The sequence below is a fragment of the Nipponia nippon genome, unplaced genomic scaffold (genome assembly GCF_047370975.1).
Source record: "Nipponia nippon isolate SJK-2023a ecotype South Korea unplaced genomic scaffold, ASM4737097v1 scaffold_6, whole genome shotgun sequence".
Taxonomy (NCBI): Eukaryota; Metazoa; Chordata; class Aves; order Pelecaniformes; family Threskiornithidae; genus Nipponia; species Nipponia nippon.
Window position 1 is genome coordinate 50943032 of NW_028262380.1, and position 19718 is coordinate 50962749.

At 44.4% G+C, this 19718-nt stretch overlaps 1 protein-coding gene across 2 annotated transcripts in view; it reads right to left on the minus strand.

Moving 5' to 3' along the window:
• The window catches only part of SNCA (synuclein alpha), a 70093-nt gene extending 51411 nt beyond the window's left edge, over window positions 1-18682 (minus strand). Inside the window, exons 1-4 of one of the 2 annotated variants that reach the window (XM_087736444.1) lie at window positions 18437-18682; window positions 16497-16642; window positions 11521-11562; window positions 2473-2618 (exon numbers count right to left, since the gene is read on the minus strand). In XM_087736444.1, coding sequence (XP_087592570.1) covers window positions 2473-2618; window positions 11521-11562; window positions 16497-16617 — 309 coding nt within the window. In that variant the 5' untranslated portion in view covers window positions 16618-16642; window positions 18437-18682. Of the gene's footprint in view, window positions 1-2472; window positions 2619-11520; window positions 11563-16496; window positions 16643-17038; window positions 17198-18436 lie in introns of those variants that run through there. The other variant, XM_087736445.1, reaches the window with a different exon arrangement.
• Window positions 18683-19718: the final 1036 nt, after the last annotated feature.

A 19718-nucleotide genomic window follows, 5' to 3' on the forward strand; every position in this document is an offset into this window, starting at 1 on the left:
TGGAAAAATAGCCTGTAATCATGCTTCTATCCACTTTCAATGGATATGCTTCATTTGCAATTCCCTGTCAAATCCCATGACTTGCTTACACTGTGTAAGCAAGGTAAGTGTTCATCTTGCATATTGGGTACACAGCCATTTGCTTTAGTACAACTCCAAATAGATGTCCATAGGAAGAATACCCTGCCAAAGGCACTGGCTAGCCATGCTGAAGCTCAAGGAATTGATTTCCTAGTCAGGGTCTCTTATTCACAATTTACAGTAGACTAGAGATATCACAGCCTTAAGAGACAGAACCTTCCAGAGACAGGATACATGAAGTTACGTTGATATTTTGATTGTATGCCTCGTTGGCATCCTCACTTATTTCAGAAAGACTCACCTTGTGTCCTACAAGGGACCTGTGTCCCGCTGGTATCCTGAATGCCCACACCTGGTCCCTGCCCCACTGTCAGTTACCTGGAAAATCCAAGCAATCTCATGTGCCTCTGAACTGCACAGGAATGCAAAATACTAGGTTTTAGAATACCTTTACACGATTCAGTTTTGATGTTAACATCTTTGAAATGGCTACTCATCCCTTGCAAAACCAGTAAGAGACAGACATGCAGAGCAGTCCACTAGGAGCTGTAGATACTCATCAGCTAGATGGCCATACTGCATAGGTGACTGAGAATCTCAGTCTAAAAATACCAGTATGAAGAATCAAATGAATGGTTATGCGTATCTAAAGAACAAAGCACCAGTTCAGAATAATGATGCTATTTATAGGGCTATGGAATAATATGCATGTACATTATGGATGTTCTTTAATTTCACAGATGTCATATTATTCTGTTACAGCCATCATGACTCATATTTAAGATTTACAATATACAGAACAGAATTAAATGAAAGTCAGCAGAGATTCGCTTCATACTTTATAATTATAAGGATCTATATGTATATATTAATATAAAGATAAAAAAATATTAGGTATGGTCAATACTGAAGTAGTTAATCGCGTATTACAGCAATGATGATCCTCATGACACTGAGTTTGAAGAGCTACGAACAGAAAAGAATATTCTCAGCATAAAACTACAAGAGAGCTTTAGCAGAAACTAGGGGCATAGACTACCGTGGCCATGCCATACTTGTGTATCCCCTGGCAGTTTATTAGATACTCAATTTTGTAAATCTACAACATAGCTTTTACAATGGACCATGGCCACATCAAAAGCAATGTTTTACTTATAGATGAAGAAAAAAAGGACTAAAAAGCCCCTCAGGAAAACTGCTTTGAAAGAGAACAAAACCACTTGTGAGATGTTTTCAAGACCAATCCACCACAGTGGAGTGAATGCCTACCACAGTGTAATACCCCCTTTTCCCCCCAAACTAAAGCACCACTAGGATTTGTCAGACAGGAATACACTTCAATAACAGATAAGGATTAAAAAAAAAAAGTTTTTAAGGATTCAATTTTAACAGCTCCTCTGGACACCAGCTGGAAATAAGACACACCATAGAACTTCTTTATGGTAAATCGATACGACACCCATATTTTTCTGCAAATACTAATATTCTTCATAATCCTGTTTTTTTTCTAACACTTAAATGTTCACACAGAAAACAGCGCAAAAGGACGTATTTATCTATTCTGGGTTATTTTTGTGTCCAAACAACACTATACACATTTTGAAAAGCATCATTCCCACTAGCTATCTGGGGTCACTTTTGACCTCGTGTAAGTGGAAGAATATGACTGCAGTGTACCAGCAAAAGTGTAGTAACTCTTGGTATTGTGCAAATACTTAATGTTCACCTTGATGCTGAAATAAAAATATCTACAGGGTGTTTTATAGGATGAGCTAGAGCAAATTTAATCCAATGAGTTCAGAATGGTTCAGAGGCATTTTTGAATTCATGTCACTATAGTCATGGAAGACAGTGACTCTCCAGCTAGATCTTGACTTTAAATGCAATGTATCTAACCAGTCAGTAGATTGGTACACGATCCCTTCTGCTCTTCATCTGCAGAGGATACAAATTGTACTGTTAAACCTGAGATTTGCTGTTTCACCTTTCCGCTCTGGCAGGTTGCTTTTCAATCCTAAGTTATTTGGAAAAATAGTTATCTTCCTGTTCAACTGTACAGTGAACCTGTAGCTGTAGGCCCCCACTAGAGGCTGCTGAGTTCAGAATCACCACGAGATCACACTTTAAACAGTGATCCAAATTTGTTAAGACTTTTCAGAATAGCAATGCTAGATACCCAATCCTACTCAAGTTCCCAAAGCCTGCAGGTCACTCAAAATACAAGCTATAAACAGCAGATATTTTCTTTGCTGTTCATTTGTTTAGCGTAACACATCATCCTGCACTCATACCACTGACAGACACAAAAGAAAACACTCCATTTGCCCTTCAGTTCAGAGAGTCCACTCATCATACACTACTTCATCTGGAAAAGACTGTAAATAAACAAACCTGTTTGGCCAACTGATCCTTCTTCACCAAGCCAGTGGCTGCAGCAATGTTCCCGGCTCCTTCCACTGTCTTCTGGGCCACCGCTGTCACTCCTGTCACCACAGCTCCCCCAACATTAGACACTTGCTCTTTGGTCTTCTCAGCCACTGAGAAGCAGAAAATGGAAAAACGCATTACGGCTCTGCGAGCTGTATATTTTTCAGAGAATTGTATCTATCACTGACAGCCCCACATCATGAAGAGCCATAAGGCCATTATACTTTGTGTACCCCAAGTGGATCTCAAGAAATGAGACTATCCATCTGGTAACACTGGAGCAGCATCAGTAAAAAGAAGCCTTATTTGCAGCTCAATTTCTTTCACGTGAAAGACATTTGACATTTTCATTCATGTCTGGATGTACTTTAAGGTAGAAAAGTCATTACTTAAGGGCCCTTATTATGTCCATCTCACTGTGTAATGTATAATAATCGCATTCAATATATCTCAATTTGGAAATGCACTCCAATTAGTCCACCAAACACTTACTGCATGTTACAGGGCAAGGAAGACAATATTGTTTACATTAGACTCAAAAGCCATTGATTGTTTATTTTTTAAAATGTACGTGATTAATAAGCACAGCTACTGTTACTCAGAGAATTTCTAATACGCCCTTTTATCCGGTTCTCTGAGATTTTTGTCCCACTGCTGATGTGTCCATCCATAACATTTTAATCTACAAAAAGACTGAATGCCAAAGCAAACTGGATTAATAGCTGACTTCCAAGCCCCAGGGAAACAACAACTCATTTAGCCTACATATATATCAGCAGTTGCCATTCTACTTTTCAGAATATTACTGAGCTCTTTCTGCTCATTCATCCCCAAGGGCTCTTTCTGACAGCAGCTTGCACTATAGTGAAACCGCTCTAAGAAAAGAGATAGGATGACTTTATGCCTTAAAGTTACATGGCCAGATTTTTGGAAAAAAACACATTTACTCATCTAAACAAAGGACTGTTCTTCAAAAACATCCAGTGGTTAGCTTTGTGGTTCTAACTAATTCCACAGTTTCCTTCAGCCCAAATCCCATCTGATCCATAAAAAGTATTCATAGCTCTATTTGTACTCTTTATGATCACAGGATAGATTCTGCTTGGCAGACAGGCCACCCTTTCAGAGACTTTTTTGGGAAGCACATATGAAGAAAAGACTTTCTGTGGATAAATTAGATTTCTTTAATTCCTTCCATAAAGAGTATCAGCTGTCCATATCACCGGGCACGCAGCATAGATTGCTATGACTGACATTAATAAAAATTACACATCAGGCACATTGTTTACCTTTCTACCTTTTTCCGAACGGTTGTTATTTAAAGATCCAAATAATAAATATCTGCTGACTGAAAATGGAGGCAGATCATTTAGCACTCACTTTAACTAACTTTAAGTGAAAAATTAGTAACTGATTAAGTATTATCTCTATTATGACCAAAACGAGAAGCTTTCATTATAGAGCAGGACAACAATGGACTATGCATTGTCTGAAACCAGAAACAGAAAAACAGTCTGTTCCAAAGATCTTTCAACCTATACCTGCTAGTAAGATACAACTTCACAAGAAATTTCATTATATCCATCCAGTACTCTATCGCCATGCTTTTTCCAGAAAAAAAAAAAAAAATCAAAAGTGGGTTTTGCTGAAAAGCAAATGTTGCCCTCAGGGAAGGTTTGACATAATGCTAGTGAGTGCAGGAAGACATCTATTAAGGTGCCCTATTTGATTATTATCAGCTACAGACTACAAAAGCTCTGGATTCTACACATGAAGTCTATATATAAAGTTTTTCAATAGTTCTTGCAAACACATATCTTAAGGTCTGTGTCCTAGTAACACATATATTCCAAAGAATATTAAGATCTGATTGCGCACGGAGTCTTTCAGAGGCAAACTGAGTAACATTATGAGATGGAAATTTGTTAACACTTCCCTATTATTTAGAAGAGCGAGAAGAAATCTCAAACAGAGCTATGTAAAAAAAGTAACATCTTGCAAAAATACGCTTTAAAGTGTATTAAAGTGTATATGCTCCAAGAAATTAAAAAAAAAACCAACCAAACAAAAAACAAACAACACGAAAAAGGAGAGAGATGTTTTGGGTATGTTTCAGTATTGCTTTTTATTTCTTCTCTGTCTCATTCCTTTTCTGGGAGAGAAGGAAAAAGAAAACAAAACCAACAGACAATACATAAATCAAGGTCCTTTTTATATATATTTTGTTCTGGTTTGTTTTTTCGGTTTTGTTTGTTTGTTTTGGGGTTTTTTTTTGTATGGAAGTGACACACACTGTTTTGAAAACTCCCTTTTCCAGAATACATTGAATGGCAGAACATTTAAAACGGACAAATTCAGCAGGCTTGATGGTGACAAAGGATCACATGCTCAGCTGCTCTTAAGTGGACTCCTCCCTTCTGATAAAATGATAAAGCATGGTTGCACTTTTTTTGTGTTCATTGTCAATAATCATAATTAGTTTCATTATCTCAAGATCTTAAAAAAATTGCACCTCAAAAGCAAAATATGAAGAAATAGAGTGAAATTGGGTGCACTGTGGATGCTGCAATATAAAACACCTAATTCCTGACGCCACTATTAAAACCAGGTTTGTTAGCCTGTGTTGTTATGGCAAGTATGGCCACCTACCAAGAGCAACTATCCAGTGGCTGCCGTTCCACTATTAGAATGTTTTGGGAAAGCTCTGTCTGAAGTCTATTTTCTCCTCCCAGAAACACATTACCCTAGGAAAGGCTCAGTACATGCAAACAGAACAAAAACCCAAAGAATCAGGCTGCTAACGCTGTTACTGGCACAACAAGACACCTGATAAAAGCAGTAACAAAAGCAGTATATTTAAGATTGCTTCTATTTCAGACATAGCCTAAGAAAGCTGACACAGCAGGTAGCATGAAAGATCCCTCATACACTGCTTCAGAAATCGGAGCAATGACAATAAATCCAGCAAACTATACACATAGCCCAGATTTGCAAAAGCACTCACACTAGCGAGACTAGTGACTAGAGAGTCTTCCTGTCTCTACGGAATACATAAACACCATCGAAGTCCCTATTACTAGAGTGACTCTATAAATAAGCTCCAGCTTGGTGACCCTTCAGCTCTGGAACCCTAGCATTGTAAAAACAAAATAGGTTTCCAGTCTCATATATTTTATTGCTTACACTAAGTAGTAACAGGGGAAAAGCATTAAGTGTGCACAAACAAATCAGTTCAGAATGCAGGGGGTTGATACCAACTAATTAAATTCATCTGAATACCAGGTTGTTTAATGATCTTAAGCCATTAAGTCTTTGTAAAGCTGATGTCTGCTTTGCATCACAGTGCTGAGAAACAGAGTAAATCAGCTTCTGCAGAGCTCTGCTATGCTATGGCCTGATTACTTTTGTCCAGCTACGCAGACTGTCCATTCCGGTAAATGATCCCGGGATTGTGTACAATGACCACGCCAAGGCTAACTTAGAAATTGAAGTTCTAATACTGACTACAGCACTGTGCAAGAATTATTAGCACTGAGGCTTTCTTTTCCCTACTGGTGATAGACAACTGGGTAACATACAGTATCAATGTGAAACCTTTGGAACAATTCAAAATGAGAACTAGTTACTTTCAATTTTGAACAATAAAAGTAGATGAAAATCACAGGATTTCCCCAAATTAATGAAACTACTCTTACTGCACTAAATATACTTTTGAATATGTATTTCAGAAAATAAGATTGCCTTAGGTCCTTGAAGAAGTCACTTACAAAGAAGGCATAAATACATTGGGGGTTCTTTAATTCAAACGAGTTACTGTAAGATACCTGATGGAGTTGAAACAAACACAACAGGCATACCAATGACTAAGAATGTTATGAAGTACAAGAATGATCAGATAAAAGAATTAAGCAAAACACTTTACTATGGTTCATAACTGTGCCTTGACTCAGCTTCAGGGAATGTACATGTAGTTGAAGTATCAAGGGCTTTTTGGCCCTGATCTTTTGTACAAACCAGTGCTTTACTTTGATTATCAGGAGATGGACTGTAAATATTTCATCTTGGATACTGTACATTTCTGGACACTTATCCCTGTGAGATAGGCAAGATGGATGAATTATGCACTTACAGTCAAAGGCCAGCAGACATGTTAATTAGGCAGGCAAGTCAGATACACAAGTCAACACCCCATAAAACCAATTAGCAAAGATGCTTTGTCTTCAGAAGTTCTGAGAAAGGGTAACCTGACAAATAACATGCTTACCATATGCCTGTGAATCACAGCCTGGTATCCTCATTTTACAGTGTCTCAACGCCACTGAACCTGGTACAATCTGGCCGTACTTTGTTTAAAGCAAGAAACACCTCAGTCTAGTATTTCTGGGTTTGGAAAGCAACTGACCGAAAAGTGTATATAGTTGTTCAGCACTTTGAGGTGTGTCAGCTCCCAGTCTCTTCACCAGCAAAGGGTTTTAAACCACAAATATTCAAAAAATAGCAAAACTAGCAGGACCTTGGAACTCAGACAGTACGAAAGGACTGACTGCACAACTGTGAACGCACACGCATTTTGATCTGTGATTCTAGTTTGCATTTGACTGTGTCCAACTTCTTGAATCGTTTTTATTCACATTACAAAAACATGTTATTTCACCTCAGGTTTCACATGATATTAACTCCCTGGTGCATCGTAAGACCACCAGAACCAGCAACCTCCTAGTCCTATGAAAAGAGACAAGTAGGTCGTTACAAGTGCCCTAAAAGACAGTTTTGTCACATCAACTTTAATAGTGTTTATTTAAATGGATTTGATTTCTAATACAACTTTGCTAGCACTTCTCAGTGTCTTCGTATTATATCTCATAGCATTGCTACAGTGAACCCAAATCTGTTTTTAGCTACCTTCTCTGCTTGCCAGAACAACTCTGCATAGACTTGCAAATTTTTTTAATTTTTTATTTTTAAAATATGTGCCCCAAGCAACTCCTCTGTTCATACACTACCAAGCCCATACTGGTTCATTTTAGAAACCATGCACTCTGGATTTTGCATTAGGTCTCCTCTTCTCACTGCCACATTTCAACCTGCATGTCCTCTATTCATTTTCCATTTTCATTCAACAGCCAAACTCCTTTCAAACAGTTTAATAGGCCAGCAGGAAGCAAACTGTGGCAAAGAACCCATTATTCCCAAACTTCAGGTGTTTCACTCTGTGTGTCACCCATTTCCTAAACTAGGTGAGGAGTGACCACTGTTTTGCCTAAAATTTGCAGTAACTTTTCTGAATTTTCTATTTATAGGCGCAGCAGGTAACAGATGTGCTCTCCTTATGTTTGCCTTTATAGTCTGTTTCGTGTCTTCCAGAATAAAATTTAACATCTTTTCAAACCTGTCAAAAATTCTATTAATATACTTAAAATTTCCTGTCTCACTACACACATTGCAATCAGATAAAGATGGATACTCACAGCATTCGGGATCAGTTGTTTCTCTCAGGAGGAGGGAAAGAAGTTCCTCACTAAGCTAACCTACTACAGAGCCTCAGGGCTTCAGCAAGTTTCATACATGTGCAAATGTCCTTGACTTTTATTCTACCACAGCCCAGCCTGGTGAACATCACCTCTATTAACTTGCTTGGTAATGCTGCCAGTTGCTGTTCCCACATTTGTGATGATATTAGATATACGTGCCTCAAATCTCATTCTACTGCAATCTTCTACTGGTTATAGTAATGATCCCTCTGAATATTTCTCTTAATTGAGGTCTGACCAGCTGAGATTTCAAATCTCGTAACAAGAACATGCATGTTTAGCCTGAGGATAAACTCTGAAGGACTATCATAGATGTTCTGTTCTGTTTTGTTAGTAAAAACACTCTTGACTGACTTCTCAATCATTTATTTGAGTTGTGATATTAAGTACTGCCAAGTTAAGTTTACCTCCAGCTGTTTATCCTTTGCATTGGCTTATGTGAGCACAGGTGAATGATACACCAGCTGTACACAAAACAAAAAGAAAGAAGAAATCCTTTTGTACTCCCTTACTTATTTGATATCTAACTTGTTAGGGGGAAAACACCTTACATTTCTTGACCATGCATTTTCTTCACATCTCCAGAAGTTCTATATTCTACAGCGGAAAATTACTCGTTCTATTCAATGCACTATGGTCCGCTGAGGTTTTCCTGCACTCTGTAGAGATCAAAGACTTCCATTCATTTTGCCACTTACTACAAATCATTGGCTACTGGTTTCAGTTCATACCTAAAATGATCCCTGCAAATCAATTTAAAATGCAAATTCACTCTTTTTCAGTGTAGAAATGCTAATGTGAATAAAAATGCCCAGAATTAACTTCAAAGTTTGAAAGTGCTGTTGCTACTGAGAGATTAGGCAGTTCTAAAAAACATTTCAAAACCCCCATAACTGTGACAAATTCAAATCAGTTTATCAAAAGTCTGAAATTTGTTTCTTTCCTGTAAGCCATTTCCCTTCTATGTTCCCACCCAACCAGCTCCAGTGGGACACATTGATGAGTCACAAGAATCTTTGAGGAATGGAGTGATGGGGCATGTTCACGCTGCAGTGGCAGCATAATGGCGGGTGCAGCAAGCACAGCTTATCTGAAACTGCACTATCTGTGCGTTGTTGGAAACAGACCTCAGGCTGGGATGAAGAACCACTAAAAGCACAGGTGATACTTGGGTATTAAGCTCACATGGAATTCTCTGCTGACACAGATGTACCAGTTTAAAGCCCTCTCAATCAGTCCTGCCAGCTTATGAGCAAGACATTTTCCTCATTGGGATAGGTGTATCCCATCAGGCCCTAGCATACCTTGTGTTTCAAAGACTCTTCCATGATTAGAAAAACCAAAGTTCTGGCAGAGGCACCAGTCCTGAAGCCAGGTATTGATGTCTCAGGCACACCTGTTTCTTCCAAAGTCTCTCCCTGTTACTGGGAGGGCTGAGGAAAACACTGCCTGTGCTCCTGAACCTTTTAGCAGTCTTCACAGGGCCCTGAAATCTCCTTTGATTGACCTTGCACTTCTGGTCACAACATCATTAGTACCCACATGAAAGATCAGGAGTGGATAATAGCCTGAAGGTTGTACTAAGCTCGTCAGTCACCTGGTGACACCCCCAACCGGGGCCCCAGAGAGGCAGCAAACTTCCCTGAAAAGAGGGTCTGGTCTGCAAATGGGTGCCTCCCTTCTGCTCAGGAGGGAGTCACCAATGACCATCCCTCAGCCCTGTTCCCTCTCAGCACTGGTCTTAATGCAGGTCTTGCTGCCAGGAGTTGGTTGGTGTGCTCTTGGTGAGGGTGCTTACATACGTTCCTCCTCTTCTATTTTATTGTGCGCTTTGCTTACCATACCCAGGGCCTCGTACCTATTCCGTAAAGGTAGCCGAGACGGTTCCTCTTACAGCTCCGTGCAGTAACCTGCTTCCGCCCCCGCTATCCCCCACAACGCTGCCCTCCTCCCGCACAGGACAGACCCTGGACCTACCTCCGCAGCAGCCACGCTGAGCTGGCTTGTGTGCACCAGAGACGGCAGAGCGCCACGGGCGCTCTCCTTCTCACGCTGTCAGACGCAACGCAGCCTGCCCACCTCCTCCTGCCGCTCGGCCCGCGGGCAGAGCGGCTCACCCGCCACCTCACGCCTTCGCAGGTGCGCTATTGCCCTCCATCTCGGGGCGTATGCCCGCACAGCCTGAAGCCCGGGTGGATGCAGGCTGCGACAGAAGCTCCGTCCGCGGGGCCGTAGCGGTTCTCCCGGCAAAGCAGAGGGCGGGGCCGGCCCGCTACCGCCGCCGCCCGCTGCGGGCCCTCGGGCGGGCTGATGGCTCCCGCTGCCGTGCATCACCCGCGCGGCCGGCGGCGGGCTCCGCCCCCGGCCGGCTCGTCCAGTCAGCGGGTCCGGGCTCCGCCGCGCGGGGAACGCCCCCTGCCGAGCCGCAGCCGCTCCCCGCCCGCGCGGGTCCCGCGTGCGACTCGCGCGCTGCCGCGGGTGGCGCCGCAGTCCTCGCGCCGTAGTGACGCCGTGCGGCAGCGAGGCAGCAGCCAGCTCAGCGGTAGCGCGGGTGCAGTCAGACTGCAGCGAGGCTGCAGCTCACAGCAGCGACTGCGGAGGCGAAACCCATCGTGCATCCCAGCTTCACTGTGGGCAGGCTGAAAGACGGGCACGCCGCTGGCCGCCTTTGCCTCACCTGCCGACGCTCCCTGTGGTTCTTCCTTTCTACCTAGCTCTTACGGTCCCGACTGTATGACGGAGGCTCCTTCTACGTTATTTTCCCTCCTCCATTCGTTGCAGTAATTCCTGTCTCTTCCACCAGCATCGGTCATGTCCAACGACGAGCTCCGGAATCAGCAGGTCAAAGCCCTCCTGACGGATGGCCCACTCCCTCCCCACTTTGCCTGCCAGTCCTCCTCCAGTGGCATTCCTCTCCTTCACTCCCACCTCCAGATCCCACTTTCCTGCCTCCTCAGATCACAAGGAGGCAACCTGGGCACCCAAGCCAGGCTTTCCAGTTTCTATAGGTCAAAGTTCTCCACAGCAAAAAAAAAAAAAAAAAAAAATTAAGAAAGACTTCCCTTTTTTTATGCCAACTAGCTTATAACTCTCCAGCACAGAATATTTCATCTTTTGCAATACACAAACAACAGAAAGACTCTTGATTTATCTCTTTCTACAAAAGCAAGTTATTTCCTTCTGTTTAGGAACCTGGTTTCATTAGTCCCTGCCTCATACTAGTACAGCTTGACTTTGATTCAGAACATCCCTCGAAAAAGCTTTCTCACAGAGAAACAACTAGATTAAATTTACATATTTGATTGTAAAACAGTGTATGCATTTTGACAAAATGAATGTTGCTTTCTGCCTCTCAATTTTTCCATGTTTTCCTATCATTCATGAGTGCTCTCAAAAAAAAAATACACACAATTTTTAACAGCTAAATGGTTGGTTAATCAAACGTAGCCAAGCAGTTGAAATTAAGAGATAATTGTCTTACCTGTTGTGACACCATGAACAACTCCTTCCTTGGTCCTGGAACCTAAACAAAGAACAATATTAGGTTGAAAATACATGTTCTTAAATACTGGTAAACACTATATGGATGGTAAAAAGGGGTGAATATATAGATTACATACAATTGCATACAGTATTTCCTAAGATTATTAAAATTAACTCAAGAGAATTCAATCTAAGGGAAAAGCACCACCATCAGTAAAGAGCAACTGCATGAACGTATATTGACTGTGGAAAGGTGAATTATACTGGAAACACTTCTTCAGTTTATTTCTTGTATGTACTGATTTCCTTGCCATTTTGTTAATAGCCATGGTAATTAAGCCTTCCACTTTGCAAACTCACATGGATGACTGCACAGAAACCATGTTATTGTTGACATCCTAAGGAGACTCATGCATGCATTTGCAGAAGACCAGAGACAAAGTTTCCAGAACATGGACTTTGAGTCCCTTGACTACTCCACTGGCTTTTCTATTACCAAAGGAAAATACAAAACCTTATGACAAGAGAGTGCAACAGGGGAATTTGGATGGTCTTGCCAAATAGGTCATGACTGTACTGTTCTACTCGAAGGCCGTGTGCCAGCTAAGCACAGGGAGTAGTAAACAACTCATCCACAAGCCACACTGCCCCTGATAAACTATTCCTTTGTTCTACTAGGGTATAACACATCAAAAATGATCAGACTGGAAACTTCCATTCCTGAGCACTGAACATGTGCTCAAGAGTCAGTTGAGCAAAAACTTCGGCTCCCTGACAGCAACACAGAGCTCAGAGGAACTCTTGAGCAGTACATCACCGAGAGCATGCAAGAGCACCCTTCTTGCTCTCAGCTCCTGGTTTCAAAGTGAGTGGGGGTAAGTATTGCCACTCCTTTCCTCACTGCTTCACACCAACAGCTCTTGAAGGATACATAGAAACACAGTTTTAAATTTATGGCACACACAATGCAGCACAAGACTGCTGAGCCTCAGTCCTTTCTAATAAATGATCAGGCTATTCTTTGCCATAGGGAAAGGTTCTGAGGCTGTGCTTGTATAAGTCACAACAGAGCCACTGATTTCACCTGGCCAATGCTGAAGTACATCAGCAGAGGAATTTAGGGAAAAAATAACTGAAAGCATAAAAATGCAGTATGGACTGTATTGAACAGTATCTGGGGTATTAAAAAGCAGGACAAAGACAGTGGACTGAGGGAAGAAAGAACAGACTTTAGCATGGAGAGGGAAAAAAATCCCCAGTTAATCCTCCAACACACCACCCTCCCCCAGCTCTGTTTTTCCCTGTGCCAAAGGGAACTTTTCTTGTGCCAAAAAAAAAAAAAAAGAAAACAACAGAAATAAGTTACAACAACCACATTTCATCCCAAGCAGTAACTTCTGTTAATAGAACTCGTACCAGGTAGAATTATGTTACAATCTTTCACATAATAGCTAACAGCAACCTGGACAGAAAGGGCCAGATGCTTTCAATATTTACTTAAATTCCACTGATTTCACAGACGAGACCATATAACCTGGGGGATCTGGACCAAAGACTTCGCATCTTATTAGCTCTCCAGCAGCAATGGAAGGCTGAATGTTGTGGAGCTGACTGTCGAAACTGAAAATGATTAACAGGTCTCTCTCAGCACAATGTTGTTAGGCTGTTTTTTGCAAGATGTCAGGCAGCTTTCACAGCATAATCTGGCTGTGAAACTTTTATCTGAAAACCCAACTATAGAGAAAGGGAGAGAGAAACCTTCAGGAGCTCTCATGCAGCATGCCGCGCCGCTCCTCTCCTCTTGTATTGGGTTTCCATGGCCAGGTTTCAGTAGGAGGAGGGCTACAGGGGTGGCTTCTGTGAGGAGCTGCTAGAAGCTTCCCCCATGTGCAATAGAGCCAACGCCAGCTGGCTCCAAGACGGACCCACCGCTGGCCAAGGCCGAGCCCATCAGCAACAGTGGTTGCGCCTATGGGATAACATATTTAAGAAGGGGGAAAAGTTGCTGTGCAACAGCAACTGCAGCCTGAGAGAGGAGTGAGAATATGCGAGAGGAACAACTCTGCAGACACCAAGGTCAGTGAAGAAGAAGGGGGAGGAGGTGCTCCAGGCGCCAGAGCAGAGATTCACCTGCAGCCCATGGTGAAGACCATGGTGAGGCAGGCTGTCCCCCCGCAGCCCATGGAGGTTAACGCTGGACCAGATATCCACCTGCAGCCCATGGAGGACCCCATGCCAGAGCAGGTGGATGCCCAAAGAGGCCGTGACCCTGTGGGAAGCCCATGCTGGAGCAGGCTCCTGGCAGGACCAGTGGACCCACAGAGGGAAGAGCCCACGCTGGAGCAGGTTTGCTGGCAGGACTTGTGACCCCACGGGGGACCCACGCTGGAGCAGTTCATGAAGAACTGCAGCCCGTGGGAAGGACCCACATTGAAGTTCATGGAGGATTGTCTCCTGTGGGAGGGACCCCACGCTGGAGCAGGGGAAGAGTGTGAGGAGTCCTCCCCCTGAGGAGGAAGGAGCAACAGAGACAACATGTGATGAACTGACTGCAACCCCCACTCCCCGTCCCCCTGCATCACTGGTGGGGAGGAGGTAGAGAATTCAGGAGTAAAGTTAAGCCTGGGCAGAAGGGAGGGGTGGGAAGGAAGGTGTTTTAAGATTCAGTTTTTCTCATTACCATACTCTGATTTAATTGGTAATAAATTAAGCTAATTTCCCCAAGTCGAGTCTGTTTTGCCCATGACAGTAATTGGTGAATGATCTCTCCCTGTTCTTATCTCGACTCACAAGCCTTTCATTATATTTTCTCTCCCCTGTCCAGCTGAGGAGGGGGAGTGATAGAGCAGCTTTGGTGGGCACCTGGTGTCCAGCCAGGGTCAACCCACCACGCCTCTGCTCATGAAGGAGTTTCACCACCTTTTGCATTGCAACCATTATCAGCCTACAGAACCCGGAGATTATCACGGCAGCCTTTCCTAATGCTGCTCAGGAGACGAGCCGCCCCTGCTGTGTGCTTGGGAAGCAAGCAGAGAAATACTCAGCTCCTCGTTTCCCCCTTACCCTAATCGATCTTGTTGAAACTTCAGCTGGGGAAACTCTGGCTCCCTACAAGCAAGCATGGGCAGGCACACACCCGGACACATGAGCTGCCAGAGCTCCTGGAGACAGCTTCCAACCAAGGGCTTTTTTAGTTGCATGACTGAAACTGTGCATTTAGCTCTTTCCCCCTGAAAAGCAGGCATCTGCTGTGGGAAGGATCCTTCGCCATTACTATAGTCACATGCATGGGTCCCCATCACGGCTCAGGGCTCCACTGTCCTCAGTATTTTATTCTTGAAATAAATAGCAAGCCTGCCCTCCAAAGTTCAACCCCAGCAAAAACGTCTCTGAAGACAACAGGAAATCTGTTACCTTTGGGAGCAGAACTAGGTTCAAATATTATTACGGTCTGGAGAACAGGTCAGACACAAAGATTAGTTCAGCACACAATGCAGGTTTCTAATACAAATAAACCAATGACTCTAGAAGCATGGTCAGGAACTACAAGAAAAGAAAATAAAAAAAGAAAGCCTTACCCCTGAAAAATAACTCCGATATCAATCACAATATACAGTGAAAGAACATCTATTTTGATATGTTGAAAATGAGCAGACGCTCATTTTAAAATAGACTCATCTTACAATTAGTTTTCAAAATGACTGCCATCTCTGTTGGCAAGAACACCAAGCTTTGCTATGGCTCAGCAGGAGAAAAGCGTATTCCAAATGAGTAGTCCAAACTATCTGGAGCAGAAATAATGTTACAGACTGGCACTAGCCTGCAAGGGCAGAGGGAATCCTGAAAAAGACATCAGAATTGCAGAGACCTCAGTGCTCCCTTTTAAAAGAAATGCCTCTAGTTTTCAACTCTGTTTAAATCCTCTTTGATATCTGTGCACATCTCCCTAGGTACACACAGCGTCCATTACAGAATTGACCTGCTACAAAAGCAGCAAAAAAGAAAGGACCTACAGAAACGAGTATCTTTTCCCCTCCATTCTTTTATAGACCAATTTTATTTGATGAATAGGAGAAACAGATCCATAATTTTTTTTTAAATGACCACTTATTCATACGGTCTTGACAGATTCTTTTCCTGTGAATTTTTCATGGCAGCATTTGCAAGACAGTCCTCTAAAGCCCGATAATTGCTAAGTGAAGATGATGATCGCGCAATCAAAGTACCGATCTGGGATTTGAAAAGAATTTTATCCCTGGGTCTGTGCAAGACTCCTGTGTGGCCTAAATTTGCTCCTGCTTTGCTACCTTGGGGTCTACCTGCCCTACCTCATTAACTGTAGTGGCTCTTCCTTGAGACGTAATGGAAAATATCTGCTATGGATATGCAATAGTAAGTACAGAACATGAAGTTAACTTCAAAAGATGAGGAGATGACACTTTGCCATACAAAATGTTACTGTCGACATGCCAAGCAGTCAGCATGGCTTATGCTCAGTTCCTGAATTAACCGTTCAAGTTTCTTCACTTAAAATCCCACTTAAAACCTACGTGTTCTATGGGATGCTATGAAGCTACCTTCGACTTCAGCTTTTACATTTTTTTTTTTAATTTTATTTTTACTGTACCAACTACCCCTTCAGCCTTAACCTAGCAAACTGCTTGAATAGCGCCAGCTAGTGACCCATACTCTAAGGCACCTCCTGCGACATGACCATGTTCAGCACAGCGTTACAGATGTGGCTCCACAGAGTAGTAATGCACGGCCAGCACAACGCAGTGACATAAAAACCAACATGTGGCTTCAAAGAACTGGAGCTCAGGAGGGCACAACTCTCCTCTTGTTTGTTTTGCAATGGTCTCCTATGAGTGATTACTTTTTTTTTTTTTTTTTCAGAAGAATAGGTCTGATGAGGATCCAGCAGTGAATGTCAGGGTACACCGACCAGCAGCGTGATCTCTGCTGCCCACCTACCCACATACAGGACGCCCTCTTTCGTCTTTCCTGCCGCTTCTGCCACACCCTGCTTGGTTTTTTCTGCTGCTGCTACGACTCCCTCCTTTGCCTTGGAAAGTCCTTTCATGAACACATCCATGGCTGAAGAATTTCTTCACACAGCTCTAGAGAAAAAAAAGACAGTAAGCTTTCAGTAAGATTCTTTTCAGCTTTTTATCCCAGATAGGGAAGATTTCATTCAAACCAAATGGGATCACAATTACTTAAAAACTGTATTATTTATACGCCCCTATTATGTAGGCTTTCATCTGCATCTCTATTAGCAACACACAAACACCTGACTGTATGTGAGGTTGCACTCAGTATTTCAGATAGATAGAAAGAACAGTTAAATAACTAGAAAAACACGGAGTATGGTTACATGAATCACCTTTACATTTTCTCACATGCTGCCATACATAGTAAGTTAAACAGCGCTGCAAGAGCAGTTCCCTCAGTGCAAGAAAGGCTTGGAGATCCTGTTTCCACAGAATCCTACAGAGAGGTTGGTGATAACGCACCTCTGGTTGGAAGATGGATTCATTGACACAAGTCCCTTCCTTGCCTACCATCGTTTCCTCCACAGGACAGTTCTGTTCATGTGCTGATTGTGAGATTTAGCCCCATGACTTGATGATACTCCACCTCTCATCCAGAGAAAAAAGCCATCTTAAAGAAACACTAGTAACTTAAAAAAAATACCAAAACAACCAACGACCTTCTAAACGACAAATGTTCACTTGTTATAAGAAACTGCCATTACAACCCAGAAGGGCTGGAGCAAATAGAAAATGTTGCTTTTCCAGTAGTCCAGCATTTTGTGCACAGTCCACGGCACTCTTCTGGAAATTCAGTTTTACCAAATGGGTTCTTCGCAGTGCTGACAAAAGATTTTACTAAAAAGCAAAGCAAGAATGCAGGATTTTAAAAGCGCTGCACTAAAGCTACCAAGTGAGTTCTGTGGCAGCTGTACAACCCAGTGCTACACTGAAACTACTAAAATAGTAATTAAAACCAAGAAGTCAGGGTCCCTTCACTGAATCCGTTACCGATAGCCCTTTCTCTTCCTCTACCCACACAGAAAGAAGCGCTGTCTGTTATTTTCTTTCCTCTGCCGGAGGCTGAGTAGGAGGAATGGATGTCTAGGAAGGCATCTGGGCTGCTGCAGCTTTCTACTAACTCGTGACGAGCGTGTAAAGAACGGCGCTATTTGTGCTCCAGCCAAACTGCCTACGGTACCTGTCACCCTGGGCTGGGGGGGAGGCGGGCCCGATACCCACAGAGGCGGGGAGGCAGGGCCCAGCCGCGGGACCCTCCGGCTCCGCCACCGGCGGGGCCCCCAGGCGGGGAGCGACCCGGTGCGGGGGCACCCGGGGACCGCGGGCGGGCAGCGCGGCTGTATATCCAATACTACACAGGCACCTGCAGAGGGAGGGAGAGGGCAGGGCATCGTGACCGTATATATACATACACAGAGAGAGAGAGGGGCACCTACCGAGGCGGGCAGGGCGACGCGACCGTATGGGCACCCCCGGGATGAAGCTGACACGCCGTCGGCACAAGGCGGCCACAGCGCCCGGCTTCTCCTCCCTCCCCCGTGCCCACAAGAGGATGTTCAACAGGAAAAAAATATATATATATAAAATATTTTATATATATATATATATATATAATTTTATGTACATACAGACACACGCACCCCTGTGACTACACAGACACAGAAAGCCCAGCCCTCGGCAGCACCGACACGGAGCGGAGCCGTTCCCGCCCGCCGCGCCGCTCCCTCCCCGAGCCCGGAGCGCCCGGGCGCCGCCGCCGCCCCGCAGCGGAGCCGAGCGGCCCCCGCGCCCCCGGCCGCGACCGGAGACGGCGCCCACCCCACCCCGTCCCGCCTTGCCCTGCCCTGCCCCGCCGCTTACCGCCGGGCTCCTCCGCCACCGGCGACCGACCCGTTCCGAGGAGGCGTGGGGCGGGGAGGCGGCGGGCGAGGCGCGGAGGGGCCCGAGGGGAGCTGCCCCTTCTCAGCACATCCCCGAGGCGGGGGAGAGCGGCCGGGTCTGCTGGCGCCACCCCCGACGGCAGCCCCGCAGGCGGCGAGTGTGAGGGAGAGGCAAGGGCGAGGGGTGGAGAGAGGATGCGCCGCGGGAGGGAGGGAGGGAAGGAGGAAAGGAGGAGCGGAGGGAGGCAGGGAGGCTCCCGCCGCGCTCCCCCGCCTTCTCCCGGCCCACCCAGTGCTGGGGTTTGCGCGAAGGCGCAGCTCCCCCCGCCCGGCCTCCTGCGCCCACCCCCTCGCGTCCTCCGTGGGGGCGAAGTGGGAGGCGTGACGAACTGGGAGCACTTGTTCCACCGGCGCAGACCGGGAGTAAAAGGGAGACCAGACGATCTGGTCCCCCTGCGACTCCGCACACCCACCACTCGCTCAAAAGGCTGGAGCGCCACATCTTAGAAGAAGTGCGAGGAAGCTGTTGATGGTGACTGCAGTATCCCTATGCTTCACTTCACCTTTCGCTTCGCTAAAGCCTTGGAAAATCTCCCCCAAGCGTCTAATTGCTTTTTCTTCTACTTCCAAATCTTCGCCCCTGAGTGACTGGAGTTCAATGCCAGTGTTCTCACAAGGTTCATGATCCCAGCTCCTTTTTCAGTACGGGAGGTGACGGTCTTGCAGCTGTAACTTGAGTCTTAACCCTATTGCACACACGCAAAATCTTTATCCCAAATCAGGAACACAATGAGAAGCCCTGCCTCACTCTTGCCAGATTTGCTGGACCCCTACGCCTCTACTAGCATCTTCTACCGTATACTCCATGGCCTCTGCTATTCAGGTCTTAATCTGATGCATAGAAGTCACTTTTTCCCCAGAAAGGGAAAGCCATCAAACTTCTCTATTTTGGTAGCAGAATTTAGGCATGAAAAGCCAAGACCAGTAGGAAACAAGGTATTAGAACAGATGGACCTTCAGCTTCACTACATCAGTTCATATGCTGTATAAAATTCTGCAAGACCTACAAAAACAGTTTGTTTTTTATTGCACTCCAAAAGGAGAAACAGAACATGGTATAGATGAGATACAAGGTTGTGAGCTGCAAGGAGCATCTTTCATCCATCATCTCCTGCAGGCAGCTGATGCATCCCTGGTTTTGTTTTCATTCTGAACACGCGGTGCAGTCTTCCTCTTGTCAGATTTCTTCATAAACCTTAATA